This window comes from Atractosteus spatula, chromosome 4, assembly GCF_055471065.1.
Source record: "Atractosteus spatula isolate fAtrSpa1 chromosome 4, fAtrSpa1.hap1, whole genome shotgun sequence".
Classification (NCBI taxonomy): domain Eukaryota; kingdom Metazoa; phylum Chordata; class Actinopteri; order Semionotiformes; family Lepisosteidae; genus Atractosteus; species Atractosteus spatula.
Window position 1 is genome coordinate 6,329,856 of NC_142709.1, and position 15,408 is coordinate 6,345,263.

The window sequence follows — 15,408 nt, forward strand, 5'->3', positions numbered from 1 at the left end:
CTCTTAACTGATTAAACAAACTTGTGCAATAACTGTAAGTACAATTGAGAGGAGGCCATTTAGCCTGTCTAGATCATTTTGATTTTAGTAACTAATTGGTCTAAGGAAAGAAGGAGAGGTTGTTTTGACAACATAGTTTGACAGCTTGTTCCAGACTTCCATAAGCCTCTTTGCCAGAGTACTGCCTGTTCTCAGTTTGAAACCCACATTCGTCTTCATGGTTCATGGTTCACCAGTGAAACACTGGTGAAGGTGAGAAAGCCTACAGAGTAAACGTTGTCAGTGTCTTTGAGCAACTGTTGGAAGAGTTTTTTTAATTGCCCATGAAGAACACAATTTGCTTCTTTGAAGACAAATAGTAGAACACCGTCAGGCCTTGGGAATTTGGTTAAGTGCTTCTAGTTCCTGTACCATGTCTGCCCCTATTATACTAATATCCACTACAGAACTCTTTCCTCTGCCTCAGGCCTGTTGCTGGTTTCTTCCTTGGTAAACACCTGAGGGAATCTTCATTTACCACATCTGCCATTTTACCCTCTTCTCAAAGATTCCCACATTTATCTCAACATTTGGGATTTGTTTCATAATGTACAAATCTGGCACTCCAGAACAGTTGGAGTGTTTTGTGTATCATCCCGATTCTTTATCACCAGGCGCAGTGTGTGTAGCATATGATAGGCTATGTCCAGTTGCTTAGCAGGTGATGTTAAAAAGTACAGGGGTTTCAGATGAATATCAGATTTATTAGTTGAAGCACCCATGAAAGAACAGAGCACTACCACTCACTGAAAACTGGGCACAGTCATTGAAAGGTGGAATGCTGGAGCATGATGTGAATGGAAACAGTCTGCAGGAAATTTTAAAAACAGGACTAGGAACTGGATATGTCTGCAGCAGTCAAACCATCAAGCGCGATCCAGGGATGTAGCGGGTGTCCTTCCAAATATTCGATTCCCCACAGTTGGTGGTACGTCTCTTGCACTGGAAACAACGACGGTATTTCTCACACTGATCCATCAAGAGCTGGCTGCCAGACCTAGAACGGTAAGGAACAGCATCCAGGTCTCAACAGGAAGAAGCTTTAAAATGGTGCTGTACACACACAGTGAAAAGCATAAGTATTGGGACAGCGAAGTAAAATTAGTCATTTTTGCTTTGTACTATTGACATTTGTATTTCAGATCAAAAGATTAAAGGGGAACTGCAACGCTATTTCATATTTTGGGGTTGGAAAGAATCAGCAATGATGTGTGCATTTCAAACCATAATAAAAGTAAAATGTACACAGTAACGTGTAAAACCTACAATTTACGTAAAAAAATAGACAAAACTTCCAGGTATGCACAGCGCCATACTCTATGATTCAAAACAAGGCAACAAAACTTCCAGTGCTGTGAAGTGGCCTTATTATATTGTAGATAAACAGGGTTGTGAATATATCTCTTTTAATCCAACAGAAATATTGCTTTCAATTTCAAGACGGTTTTCCTGACAAATACTACTTGTAAACTTTGAATGCAGATCATGTTGGAACATTTCTGCAGAACATTTTTGCAGCGAAATGTCTGCTGTACAACCTGTACTTATTCGCTCGTACATCACATTATATTAGTTATTACGGAAACTAGTGAGCAGGAAGGGCTGCTTCACTTCACAATTCATGGGAACTCGAATGTGAGTTTGTGACACCAGGGCAGCAACTTACAGTACATTCATAAAGTTCACAATTTTGTACTTAATTTGATTTTTTTTTTCCTAGAACATCAACAAATTTATTTTAGTACTGAGATTTAATAACTGGTCTGAGAAATTGAGACAGCAGTTCGCCTTTAATATGAGGCACAAGTAGAGCTGTTCAACTTTTGTTTCTGGGTGTTATTTTGCATACATGTTTAACCATGTTAGAATAGTGGGATTTGTTGTGTTCAATCCCATTATTTCAGGTGAGCATAGCTACCATGGCAAATTAACTAAAAGTAGTGTATATGTAGTATTTGGCTATCTGCTATTATATGCAATGACTGCAAGGGGCATGTGACCAAATACCTTTGCTTGAACAATTAATGTAAATTTAGGAAAGCAAGTCCAGAATAGAAGTGCATGTTGGAATCTGTGAAGCCTGTCCTAAGAGTGTTGGACAATGGTGTAACAATACAACAGAATGACTGATGGAACAGAAAGATCACGAGAAGCCCATGACTCTGACTTGATGAAGCTGCGCTCCTCCAGGTCTCTCTGGTGCTTGGCCTCTGCGCTGAGAGCCCAGGTATCCTCCAGTGACGCCCGCATCCTGTTAAGCTTTTCGTAGTGTGCAATCTTGTCCTTTATCAGCCTGCCAGGAAGAGCACCACAGAAAACAAAACCGCTGCCTTCAGTGCATTCACAAAAACCCTGAACACAGTACTCTTATCACCCTGCGACTCACAACCGGCAGCCCACTGAAGCTCAGCAGGTGTGAGCCTGGTCAGTACCTGGATGGGAGACCTCCTGGGAAAAACTAAGGTTTCTGCTGATAGAGGTGTAATTGGGGCCAGTAGGGGGCACTCACCCTGTGGTCTGTGTGGGTCCTAATGCCCCAGTATAGTGATGAAGACACTATTCTGTAAAAAGGTGCTGTCCTTCGGATGAGACATTAAAACCAAGGTCCTGATTCTCTGTGGTCTCGAAAAGGGAAGGGGTGTTACCCTGGCAACCTGGCCAAATTTCCCCATGGACTTTACCAATCATGGCCTCCTAATAATCCCCATCTCTGAACAGGTTTCATCACTCTGTTCTCCCCACTGAGCGCTGGTGTGTGGGGAGAGTACTGGCACACTATGTTTGCCGTCACATCATCCAGGTGGGGCTGCACACTGGTGGTGGTGGAGGGGATCCCCATTACCTGTAAAGAGCTTTGAGTGGAGTGTCCAGAAAAGCACTATAGAAGTGTAAGGGATTATTATTATTATTATTCAAGTCAAGTTATGTCAAGGAAAGCAGAACCCTCTAGAGCAGGGGTTCCCAACCAGGGGTTCACGAACCCCTAGGAGTTTGTGATGGTACTATAGGGGGTTCGTGAGTTTGTGATGGAAACGTCAATGTCAAATTAAATAGTCCTATCAATAAATAACAACGTAATAATAAGAATAAGAAAAACAACAGTAGTGATATTGATATTTTACAAAGCGAAAAGAAGCATGTTAAGAGGGTTGCTGTAGCACTTATCTACATTTATTGAAAAGTTTGATTTAGTTAAAATCTCAAGGGGGGTCCTCGAGGCAAGTAAATGAGGCTGAAGGGGTTCAGCTGACAATAAAAGGTTGGGAACCCCTGCTCTGGAGCGACGCGGCTCCTGTTTGTGCTGCAGCTGATGCCTGACCCATCCCGGCCCCCTCCTCGCCCCAGCCTCACTCACTCCTTCCGGGTCCGCTCCAGCATGTCCCGCCCCTGCTTCTGCTCCAGCAGGCGGGCGAGGTGGGCCTCCCTCTTCTGCCGGGCTGCGGTGTCCCGCTGCTCCTGGTACAGCTCGTGAGCCCGCTGCCGCCGCCGCCGCTGCAGCTGCTCGCTGGCGGAGTCGCAGAGCCCGAAGAGCGGCCCCTCGGAGTCGGGCTCGTGGGCCGGCAGGCGCGGGGCTCCCTCCCTCACCTCCAGGGGCAGCGCCAGAGGACAAGGGCGAGGAACTGAGCACAGAGCAGAGCCCCCCAGCCCCCCAGCCCCCCAGCGTTGGGGGACTTACCGTCCTTCACATTCTCTACCCCTCCTGCCCGACTGGGCCTGTGTGTGACCGGGTGAAGGCACGTTCGGTTCGCTCGGTGGGCGAGCGGGGACCAGAGAGGACACCCCACTTACACGGGGGGGCAACGCCACGGTCAAGGCCAGCGGCGGAAAGCGGTTGTAAAAACACAATTATTTCTGACTCCAGCTGTTTTAAGTCCTCATACATGTCCTTTTGGAAAAAAAAACAGCCTCTAAGCTGCTATCCTCATGTGCAGATTTCACCCCGGTGTCGCCCGACCTTATATGATGAGGGCGTGGCCATCGAAAAACTACAGTCCCAGTAACGATTTAGATGAAACATACAGCAACGGACTACCTGTCTGGATCTGCGGTGTGGGCTGTCTGTAGCAGATCCAGACCAAAACAAGCATTTCTAAAGTTGTAAAAACTATTCAGTATGTTTTAGCCTTCTAATTGAACGACCTGTCTCTGCCAATAAAGTGCTTCACAGTCTAGAATTTCCTTACATAACACGAATAACAAAGAAGATAGAGAATTAGTTGTAAATAAGTATATTATTATAAAATGGAATATATAAATATGCACAAGCAAATGTATGTTTCACACTTATGGCATACTTAATAGTTTTATGACTGAAGACAAGCACTGCTGCACCAGGAGTAATACTATTCATGCTCTCTAAGCAAGTCATTTCTATGTCAGTGTACAAAACAACTCACTGTCAGACTGACACAGCCATGTCATTTGGTAATGAATTTGTAAGATTAGTAGTGCAGATTGTAGCTGACTTTGCTTCACTGTTGGAAAATCTGGAATAAAATGTACCAAACACTTGAGAAATGCTGTAGAGAAATGCCCTGCTGCAGTGTTCTCTGCAGAAGGGATGATATGAAGGGGATACTGTACAACATTTTGTGGTGTCTTGTTTTACGTAAAGCCCACCAGTGGTTCATCTTGTATCCCTGGCAAGCTGGGCACCATGATTCCTGGCTGCTCTACTGTCTCTGCTTGTGGACTGGGACACGTAATGGGAGGAAACTGACTCCTGCTACTGCTGTTCCTGCCCAAACCCTGTGTTCTCTGCCTCTCCAGATCAACCTGCCCAAAATAAAGTGGAACATTTCAACAAGCCCCTACCGAGCTGGGGTAAAATAAAACTGGGGCTCGCTTAAAAGATCAATCCACTCTGAAAGCCACTGTCAGAAGCTCTGCTCTACACAGGCTTAAGGGCCCATTATCCAAACTGTACCTTCAATCCCTTTTGATGAGCCTACACAAGATGTACATGGAAAAGAACTATGTGCACATTGTGCAGAGCTCCCCGCTACAAATCACAGCAATATTAGTACATATAAGAGCCTTAAAGAGATTAAAACTAGGAGGAGGTCATTTGTAGCACATTTTTCTACGAGAATACCCTGTTACTGACATAGACTGTTGAACCCTTTAATGAGAAAGAATGCTTCAACAGATTCTGTAGCAGTGGCATGTGTGCCCTTGGAAGCATCTAGAGCTGTCTTGTTAGTCTTTACCTGGACATCCAATGCCTTCTGATAGTTCTGGGTTTGTTCAGCTTTCTTCTTTAGAAGCTCCTCTTTCTGGATTGCAAGGCTGAAACAAAACCCGCACAAAGCATGTTGAATAAACACACCAAAAAACTATCATGTACCCACGTTACACATGGACACACATTATAGCCTGCGTCCTGAATGGAAAAGAGCTGAACAATCACTTCCTGCTTCTCATGGACCCCTCCACAATGAGTGGGCTTTATCAGACTCATGAAAGCTAACTGGATAAAAGCCATGAGCACATATACTTAAATAACATCCCAGAAGTTTTTTTTAACGGTTGATGTGAATACATGTACACTGAGTTTACAGGTGCTGTCGTGTGGCTTTGTGCATTCCAGTGCGTGTCAGGGCACTGGCGAGGGGAACACAAGCGTGCGAGGAGAGCTGCGGTCCCTCACTCCTCGGCCAGCTGCAGCTGCTGGAGGCGGTCCATGAAGTCCTGGTCCAGCCTGCTCTGGGCCTCCCGGTCCCTCTTCTGGCTGGCCTGTGCACACAGCTCCTGCAGGTAGAGCTGCTGCTTGGGCCAGCGGGGGGGCGTCAGGGGCCTGCTCTGGAAGATGTAGGAGGTCTGAAGGGAGGACAGGAGAGGACACGGATCTAAGAGCACATCCCTTTGCGAGTATAAGGCACGGAGCAGAAGGAGGGCAGCACAGTGGAGCAGTGGTTGACATTGCTGCCTCGCAGCACTGGGGCTCTGGGTTTAATTCTGGACGTCCGGTGCCGTCTGCGTGGAGTTTGCATGGTCTCTCCATGTTCATGTGGGTTTCCTCTGGGTGGTTCGGTTCCCTCCCACAGTCCAAAGACATACTGGTAGAGTATGGTTAGGTTACTGGTTTGGCTTCTGGGAAAACTGGCTTTAGTGTGAGTGTGTGCATGGATACAAGGCAGGGTGTACCCTGGATGGGACGCCAGTCCATTGCAGGGCACACACAAGACACAAACATGCACACACACTCACACCGGGACCAATTTTCTCAGAAGCCAATTAATGAACCAACATGTCTTATGTGGGAACATGGGAGGAAGCACCCGGAGGAAACCCATGTGAACACCGGGAGAACATACAAACTCCACGCAGACAGCACCCCAGGAATAGAACCCAGGGCCCCAGTGCTGTGAGGCAGCAGTGCTAACAAGGTTTCACCTTCCAGGTTTTATCAATTTCCCTACGTGAAACGCTGTAGGCCTTGCAGTCTTCCTTTCTTTAACGGCCTCAGAGACTCCACGGTTGAAGGCGGCGAGCTTCTGGTTATGTTCTCGGGTGGCCTGCAGCTGAGCCTGTCGATACAGAGAAACTGGATTGGCGACCCCCCTGATGTTGTATAAAACAAAAAAATAAACAGGTAACCCTCAGGACGCCTGACATTTCGAAACTCATCCCGGGGAATATTCCAAACGGTAAAGGGTTGTGGGAGTCTGGAACAAGCTACCTGGCCAACACCCTGGTTTCTTTCAAGAAATGGCCAGAGGAGATCTACCGGACAGCCCCCTCTCGTCTGTAGGCTTTCTTGCGTTATTTGTTTTATGACATCAGTTTGAGAACACCAACCAGGAGGGTTTTTTAACTGCAGCGGTTCTTTATGAAACGCAAAACATTTTTGTTTGCTTTTTGGAGGCCTGCCTGCTGCTTCTTCAGCTCCTGCTGCTGTGTCTGCTGCTGGTAGAGCAGGAGCAGTCTCTCCTCTTCCTGCTCCTGCCTCCTCCTCTCCTCCGTCAGGTTGACTGGCACGTTGCGCTGGGCCCTCTGCATGCACAGGTAACACAGCTCCTGTGCGATATGACAGCCTGTCAGCAAACCGCGCTCTGCCCACCTTCCCCTCACACGCCCAGGCTCACTCCCCGTCAGTCTGCCCAGTGCCCGACCCTTCTACTGGGATCTGGGAATGGAGTCCAGCTCAAAGCACGTCACAATGTTTTTGATCAAAGCACACTGCTCCACAGCAGCTCAGTTTTTTTCGCCCACTTCGAAAGCCTTCGGGCAGCACCTACTGTGCCTCTTCACAAGCGTTGTCATCAGCTAGTCGTTTATATACTATACTCAAGTATGCGACTTCAAAGAGCGCGTCTTGTCATCAAACGACGTTCCCACTGGCGCCACCACGCCGAGCTCTGAGCCCACCTGCCCGGCGCGGCCGTGGTCTGCGCAGGAGGGAGCTGGGACAGCCGGAGGCGCGGCCGTCAGACCCTCCCTCTGCTCCTCAGCCCCGGCGGAGCTCGGCCTGGGCTCGGGAGAGGCGGGCCCTGGCCCGGAGAGAGGCCGTGGCGATACTGTCCTTCTGCTGCTTCTGGGAGAGACCACACTAGGGACAGGGAGACACGCAGAGCAAAGCACAACTTCAACAAAGGTTTTGATGCCGGAATCTCGGGAAAAAGTGATGGATGTTATCACTCATTAATGCGGTGAGTGGTATTCTTTGTGAGAAATTAACAGCAGGACCAGTGTTCGCCTTCTGCGGCATTTTAAAACGGCAACAAGCGTTTCTTTTTATGTTTTAGAACTGCTCCATAGCAAAGAGGGAACAATTTTTTTTTAAATGCAAAGTAGTTCCGTGTTTCCATTCTTAAACGCTCATAGATTCTAACTGGAATTACACACTACACTTACATGACAAAGTAACTTGAACACTTTTCATTCCACCAACATACATACTGCGCTCGGACTCTGGTTTCAAGATGACTAAAAGGTCATCAATTTCAGGAGGACAAAAGGAACAAGAGGACTTATTAATCTTAAATTTCCCTTAGTCACGGCAGCCACTCTCTCACAGAGGTAGCTCCTGCATGTTTAATATGGCCACCGTGGCTTGGTGTCCTTCACTCCCTGTGGAACAGGAGGGAGTGTTGAATAAAGCTCAGACAGGCACTTTGGAAGCACAGAGAGCTGCTGCTCCCACTCCATTAAACATTGATCTGGGGCTCGTAATCGGAGCCCTGGTTAGTGCTCGCAAGACCACTTTGTCTCCCAGCTTGCCATGTGTGCCCTGCACAGGAGATCTCCCTGCCCGGCTGTCTCCTGTGTGTATGATTTCCATTTCAGGCCCCACGCAGTCTCCAGGATAAGAAACACAGTCAGGCGGAGCCACCCAGGCTCGGCTGTGGAAACCGACAGGATGAAATGATGTATGGGATGTCACCCAAAAGGACCAAACTAAAGGCGGCCCCTTTGTTGAACTCGCCACTGAGAGAATGTTGCATTTGTGATTTTTGTGTTTTTGTCACAAATTCAAGGCGAATTTGTTCTGTCCGTGTGGAGTTGGCATCTCCACCCGTGTCCGTGTGGAATTCCTCCAGTTCCTCCAGTTTCCTCCCGCAGTCCGTAGACATGCTGGGAGGTCAATTGTCCTGTGGGAAAGCTGGCTCTGGTGCGAGTGCAGGCGTGTTTGGGTCTGTGTCAGCGTGTGCTTTGTGGTAGGCAGGCGTCCCGCTCGGGGTGTATCCTGCTTTGCTCTGGCTCCCCAGAGGCCGTAAATTGGATAAATCAATTTAGAAAAAATTCAGATGGAAAATGGATGGATAGATATTATAGTAAGAACTGAGCATCGCACTAGTAAGGCCTCATTTAGAATAGAACGGACAGTTTTGTTCACAACCACCACCAGAAAAGATATTGTCACTCTGCAAGCAGTCCAGACAAGAGGAACCAGATGCATTCTGGATCTTAATGGAACGCCCTGCTCTGACAGGCTACAGGAACTGAACTTTTTTAGCTCTGCACAGCGAGCATTACAAGGGGAGCTGATACGTCAGTATTCAAAATCCCCAAAGGCAGTGAAAGAATCAACCCAGTGGACTTCTCCAACAGGAACAGTCAAACATGAACCAGAGGGCACAAGTGGAAACTACGTGTAAGTGCATTTAAAAGTGAGAACAGGGGGCACTTCTGTACACCAATGGTGGTGGGAGTGTGGGTGTATTGGTGAAGATGATACCCTGGTTTATTTCAGGAAACAGCCGAATGAGATTAATTAACCATTAAATTCGAAATGGGCTAGGTTGAACAAAATGCCTCCACCCATTCGTAACGTTTTAAAATAGACCTAAATGTTTGCATCCATGAAAGGTAATGTAGAACAGGAAGACATTCCAATCAATGTGTGATCCGTCTTAAACACAGCTGACATTGTTGACCACGGAAAGACCACATACGCTTCCAAATGAAAGTTTTACTCATTCATGCACTTTCCAAAGCATATACAGTACGGGTGCCTTCCTAGCTTCCAGAGGATTTATCTACCAGAGGCCCAGACAGACACTGCTCATAAAAGGGGTGTCCTGGGACCATGCTCATGCTGCTGGCTCATTGACAAGCCAGCTCGGTTTCTTCTCCAGCTAAATAACGCTACTTTCAGAAGGAGGCGAAAGAAAAGGAGAGTGCATCCTCAGGGAGTCTTGCCTCCCTGCTAGCCAGGGCTGGGGCCGGGTTTGTATGTCCTTGCCTTTCGAGCGGCGCGCCAGGTCTCAGGCTCCTCTCCAGCTCCTCCGGGATGCTGACTCCATTCACTCTTGCCGGCGTGAGCGTCGGTCTCGCGATGGGCTGTCTCGCCACCTGCGGGTCTGAAGCACGCAGAAAGGTCTCCCAGCTGTCACCGCCTGCACACCGCCTCTCCAGGCCCTACTGAAAACCCCATATCTCCTAGCAGGGCTGCTAGGCGTTAAGCAAAAGAATAAAGCGTAATACGTCTGCACACACAATAAAATACGCTTCTTCAGCAAACAAAACAAAAACAAACCGGGGCTTCTCAACAGCCAGTCTTTACAATCACTGCCAATATGAGATCTTGCTGAATTCGGCCCCTTCACCATGCAAGAGCAGATTCAAATTCAATTAGTCCATTCAGTTCTTACTCTGCCTGTAATCTCATGAAGGAAACCACGAACAGAAGTAGAGGGCAAATGCTTCAATAGTGCATTTTTACACACATAAATAGCGCATTTAGCACAAAGTGGAACGGAAATTCAGACCTTGCTAAGGGAAATAAATATGTCGGCCTATCAAAGTGATGGTTTTGAGACTACTATGCACTTCAGTAAGGTGCAAAGCAAAGGACCTCTTAAGCCCTTTCACTTTTGTGATTACTAGACGTGGTTCAGCAGATGTGTGGGGATGCTCACCTCCCTGGCCCGTCTCCCCGGCTGGTTCTCGGGCTTCCTCCTCCTCGCCTGTCCGGTCCTCCTCCGCGATCCGCTCCACTGCCCGGTTCCCCGGACACTCCCGCAGCTGCGTCCTGGCAGAGCAGAAACAAACCCTGAAAGCCACCGTCCAGAGCAAAGGCTGCTGTGGACGGCCATCGGGGCCGCCAGTGGACAACAACACCCCCTTGATGTCGGGCACTGGACAGAGCCCAAGAAACAGAAACGTCCTTGTCCTTCAGAACTGGACTGCATACTCATTTCCATTAATACATAAGGATAAAATCCTGGGATTAATAAAGCAAGCCTCCATGCCAAAAAAACATTAAATACTGGAAGGCAACTACAGTTCCAAGGAATAGGAGCTGTTTAGTTCTAAAACCGCACGTTTCTTCAGTAGCTGAGGAGAGTAGCAGTGAAACATCAGCTGCTTAGATGACGGCCAGCTGACAGATTAAAGCAGACGATACCGTGTGACGCCAGCACATTGTTGCTCTATTTGCTTTTTCCATTGACTACATTTCAATTGCTGCGTCCCACCAAATAGTGCATATGCTATACATGCAGTATAGTAGAGGTAAAAATGACTTTCTTTAATAGTGATGCAAGTCTCTTGAAAAGCGCTCATAACTAAAATGAGTGCTTACAAATGTAATTATTGTCATTACTAGACATTGTAATAATATTAATAATTATTACTATTATTATAATATTGTATTATTAATTTGAATGATTATTTGGTTAATTATTGGTTATAATTAGTAATTATTGGTGTGTTATTGTAATTGTTATTATTATACACATTTGTGGTGGTACAGTACAGGGCAGGGCAGCTACCTGGGAAGCAGTATAGTGCTGCTGGTTCCTGGTCTCTGCTGTGGCACCGTCCTGCCTGATAAGAGCGAATCGCAGGTCCCGGGTCTCTGAAACAGACACAGTTCTTCACCTTCTTAGCGCTCCTCGGTACAGTACTCCCGAACAGATCCCCACAGCCCCCCGGACTGAGTGTCTTTACAGGGACGGCGTTCGCGACAGAGAGAGAGAGAGAGAGGGAACCCCTCACGTTCGAGAGCGCCCCGACGAGGCCGCCGCTGGGGTCCAGCGCGTCCAGGAAGTCCCGGTAGAACCTCATCTTGGCCCGGCCCTCGCGGATGGACAGCGCCCCGACGCCGCGGAAAGTGAAGACGACCCGGCGCCGGCAGGCCAGGGCCCGGGACAGCACCAGCAGGGTCTCCCGCACGCAGCCCTCCACCGTGTCCCGGTCAAACGGGCTCTCCAGGGACAGCGCCGTGAAGTTGAGAGGGACCACCGGCACGTCGCCTAGAGGCGGGAGGGAGGAGGTCAGGGAGCTCCCCGCACCACAGAGGTGTCCTACGTGTCAAAGGACAGACCGCGGCGAGGAAGACGTCTTCCCGCAGCTTGCTTTAATTGCGCGCAGGTTTAGTGTGCTGACCCGGGTCGGATTTTGGTGTCACTAGGCCCTTTCACGCCGAGATGTGCAAAAAGAGGGGTAAACGCCAGCTGAATGACGCCGATCGACATGAGGCGCTTTAAACTACTCCTGCATACACAATACACGTGATTGATGGAGACCATCACTTCGATACCTGTAGTTTCTAGTACAGCCGCTAGAGGGCGTCTGATTATTGATCTGGAGCGCCTAGAGTCGATCGCAAGCACGTTGTTTCAGCTCGTTTTGCGTGAGTCCCTAGTGTTTCCCTCCTTCGTAGGCCCTGGCACTGGCGCTGACCATCAATCACCTAAGGACAAAGACACGTCCCAGGCTTTCGCCCCCAGAAAACCAGCATCACCCCCAGCTCTGCCCCCCTGTCAGAGGGCAAAACCGGGTCACTCGCGACTCCCACCTGCCGCGAGAGGCTTGGTGTGCTTCAGCCCATGGGTCTGGGACAGTTTTTCAGACAGCAGAAACACGGGCCGTTGGTTTAAAAGGACCTTATTCCCCACGTCGTGTCTCTGCTGGGAAAATGTGAAGGTTCCTAGCCCAGGGATATGAACCCCCTACAAAGCAAAAAGGACAGAAAAAAGACACCCTGTTAAACAGAATCAGGAACCGTGCTCGTGAGAAAATCTGAACAACCTATCTTTTATCGCTGCACTTAATTTTAAAAGTCTCTAGTTGCCATTATATAGCCTTTTATATTTTCCCTCTTTTTTCTCCACATTTACAAGAACAATGCAAGACAATACAGCAATCTGTTTTCACACACGAGATTCCTTGTGCGAGAAGACTAACACACGCGACATACAGTAACTGATTGTTGGATGTGTTCATGCCGAAACGAAACAGCCACGGAACACATTCACAGAGAGATTTTTATTTTTAAAATAAGAAGACGACAGTCTTTCTACTGAACATGGAGCTGACATTCACGAGGTCTGTGTTCTGGGTTTGTCTATAAATGCATATACAGGGTGCTCATGAAGCAGCTGATCTGTACAGTGGAGCAGTAAGCTTCTGTTCAAATGCGGATGAGCTCAGCGGTGGCTATTAGCAACATCTGGGTTTAGATCATTTTTATCATGCCAGGGGAAATAGGGAAATGTCCCTCTTGCTCCTTTGAAAGGAAACTAAATTATTGTAATATGCAACAGTGCAGCTGGTGCTTTACTATTTGCGTCCTATATTGATGGAATTCATACAGGACATCTGTGAAGAAGACAATCGGATGAACGCTATACTGTATATGGAGATTTGAAGCTGAAGCTGTTAATTGCAGAATGCAGAGCATGGCGAGTGTCACTTGAAGAGCACTTTTCAAAGATCAAGGGTTAGAAATGCTACAGATAAAAAAATACCAACAAAACTGAAGCTTTTGAAAATAATGCGCAAGCTGCTACAGTATATAATATCTAAATTACTATATAGTATTATATATAATTACTAAATACGAATTATTATAGTACTTATATAATATATAATTCTATTATACTATATATATATCACTGAGCAGTCAGGACCTCAGTTAAATTACAGGTTAGCATCCCAAACAGCAGTTTTCCCCATCACAATACATGTGCAGCGCATTTGGAAGGTAAGGGCGCCACCTACTGGTGCACTACCATATACAGCCGCAACTCGTTTCTTCTTAAAGGTCTCCAGTCCCAGTACAGTACTATCTTTTTTTTTATCTGCCTTAAGCATTAGCATTAGCGGACACTGTATATATACACAAACCTACTACTCATCCTAAAATAATAATCGCAAATCAAACACATCGATCAGACTAGTGCGATGGATTATCAATTGCATGCAAAATTACATCACAAATTAAAATTGCCAATTGAAACAACAGGTTCATTCCACGCTAAAAAGAGAAGAAAGAAAACATAACGTTTCGGCTGTGGAGCCTTCTTCGAGTGCAAGAGGAGTCTTACACCCGATGAAGGCTCCACAGCCGAAACGTTGTGTTTTCTTTCTTCTCTTTTCAGCATGGAATAAACCTATCACTTGTTCCCAAGCATGCTGACGTAGCTACCCACCTGAACTACAATTGTCATTGGCATTAAATGTATTTGTATTGTCACTGGCACCGAAACAAATGAAATGTCGGACAGACACGAAACTCATGTTCTGCTAAAATACCTGTTGCCTCTACAAAATATATAGCTGCAATATTCCCCCTAAATATTACAGATCGGGAGAAGCCTAGAGAAGTGACTGAAGGCTAGTTTTCAACTGGGAATTCGTCAACGCTGCCCGGTTCCTCAGTGCGAAACTATTTCAGCGGGTAAAGACCTGAAAACGATATTGTAAAGTCGTTAAACCTGGAATAATCTGTAAACACACGTTGTGAAGGGTCGCGTTCGGGTCATGTTCAAAATTCAATTTGAGCATGTGGTAAAACAGTTTATGCCAGTGTTAATAAGTCGAACTTGAAATAAAAATGAAACGGTTTTCTTCTTTAAATACAACGACACCCTATAATTAGTGTCACTTTCAGCTGAAGGTTAGTTTTAAAGTGTGCTCGGTGCTTCGGGCTGTCTGTCCATTGGGTGAAGCGCATTATCGCTGGGGATAGGTGGGTCACCTCGGTGTGCTGTCCCTCACAGTAAAGAGATTTTTTTTACCTTTTGGAGAGACATCTGCCGCTCAACAAACGCAGAAACATTTGTCCAAACGCCTTCGACGTCTGAAAATCAAAGTGCAAATGGGAAACCAAAATATACGTGAATGGATTTTAAAAAAAAAATGGTTGGCGGTACCTCTACATCCTGTAATGCAAGTTATGCAAATGTTGCTTCATCCCTATTTCAGGGTTTTAAAAATCGTTAAGACCTGTTTGAAATGGACTGTGCAACCTCTCTTGTACCTCTGCACTTACATTCAATGTTTGAAAATAGTTTGTACCCGATCTCTCTTATTAATCCCAACAGCCTATCGACGAAAATACCGTAAAAATGTTCCAAGTCAATTTTTCGATACTTCAGAAAAGGCATTTAGTTTCTAGAGGTTTTTTATTTAAAGAATCACTCTGAAAACAAGACATGCTTTACGCCGACAATCATCATTTATGTCCAGTGTGGACTGGCTTTTCCCCACTTACCATTCTCTGAAAGTTTCGAGAGTGTCGGGAACAAACTCTTCTCTCCATCCGAGACCACCGACAGAAGGATGTCGGTCATGACGAAATGCCAGAATTTTTATTTAAAAAAAAAATCTTTAGCTCAGAAAGCCACCCGGGGCTTCAATGCAGTCGAAGCGTTGCTTCACTTGTCTCAGCGGTATCCTTCCATAGTGTATTAATTGCCTTGCCTTGCTCTGCTCTCCAGCTCTCCAAATCACAGACAGGACAAATGACCCTGACACTTTGCAGGCATGTAATGTAACAATTGTTGCCATGAGCGACGTCACAATAAACACACGCCCCTCGGCAACCGAGACCCGGCCTGCGTGTCCTGTAGTGTTTGACAGAATTAACTGCGCAGAAACTGATGGGTTCGAGGACCGGCCCAGGATGGTACAGTA

At 46.8% G+C, this 15,408-nt stretch overlaps 1 protein-coding gene across 1 annotated transcript; it reads right to left on the reverse strand.

Annotated features, from left to right (window-relative positions):
• Positions 1 to 722: 722 nt before the first annotated feature.
• Positions 723 to 15,065, reverse strand: LOC148835727 (coiled-coil domain-containing protein 81-like). The gene is made up of 16 exons (XM_088914325.1): positions 14,987 to 15,065; positions 14,511 to 14,572; positions 12,287 to 12,440; positions 11,485 to 11,741; positions 11,259 to 11,344; positions 10,404 to 10,516; positions 9,728 to 9,845; positions 7,411 to 7,591; positions 6,913 to 7,059; positions 6,462 to 6,569; positions 5,690 to 5,859; positions 5,250 to 5,328; positions 4,660 to 4,815; positions 3,395 to 3,624; positions 2,207 to 2,332; positions 723 to 1,036 (listed from the first exon to the last, which is right to left on the reverse strand). The coding sequence occupies exons 1-16, from the start codon at positions 15,063 to 15,065 to the stop codon at positions 898 to 900; spliced, it is 2,205 nt and encodes a 734-aa protein (XP_088770451.1). The 3' UTR covers positions 723 to 897.
• Between the last annotated feature and the right edge of the window lie 343 nt (positions 15,066 to 15,408).

What these genes read in the sequence shown, in the direction of transcription:
- LOC148835727 (XM_088914325.1), bottom strand. Translation starts at nt 15,065, where the DNA reads ATGACCGACATCCTTCTGTCGGTGGTCTCGGATGGAGAGAAGAGTTTG. An exon ending in CAGCTGCAGCTGGCCGAGGA is followed by an intron (nt 5,329 to 5,689) that starts GTGAGGGACCGC and finishes GTTTTGTTTCAG; the next exon opens with CCTTGCAATCCAGAAAGAGG. An exon ending in GAGGAGCGCAGCTTCATCAA is followed by an intron (nt 1,037 to 2,206) that starts GTCAGAGTCATG and finishes TTACCGTTCTAG; the next exon opens with GTCTGGCAGCCAGCTCTTGA.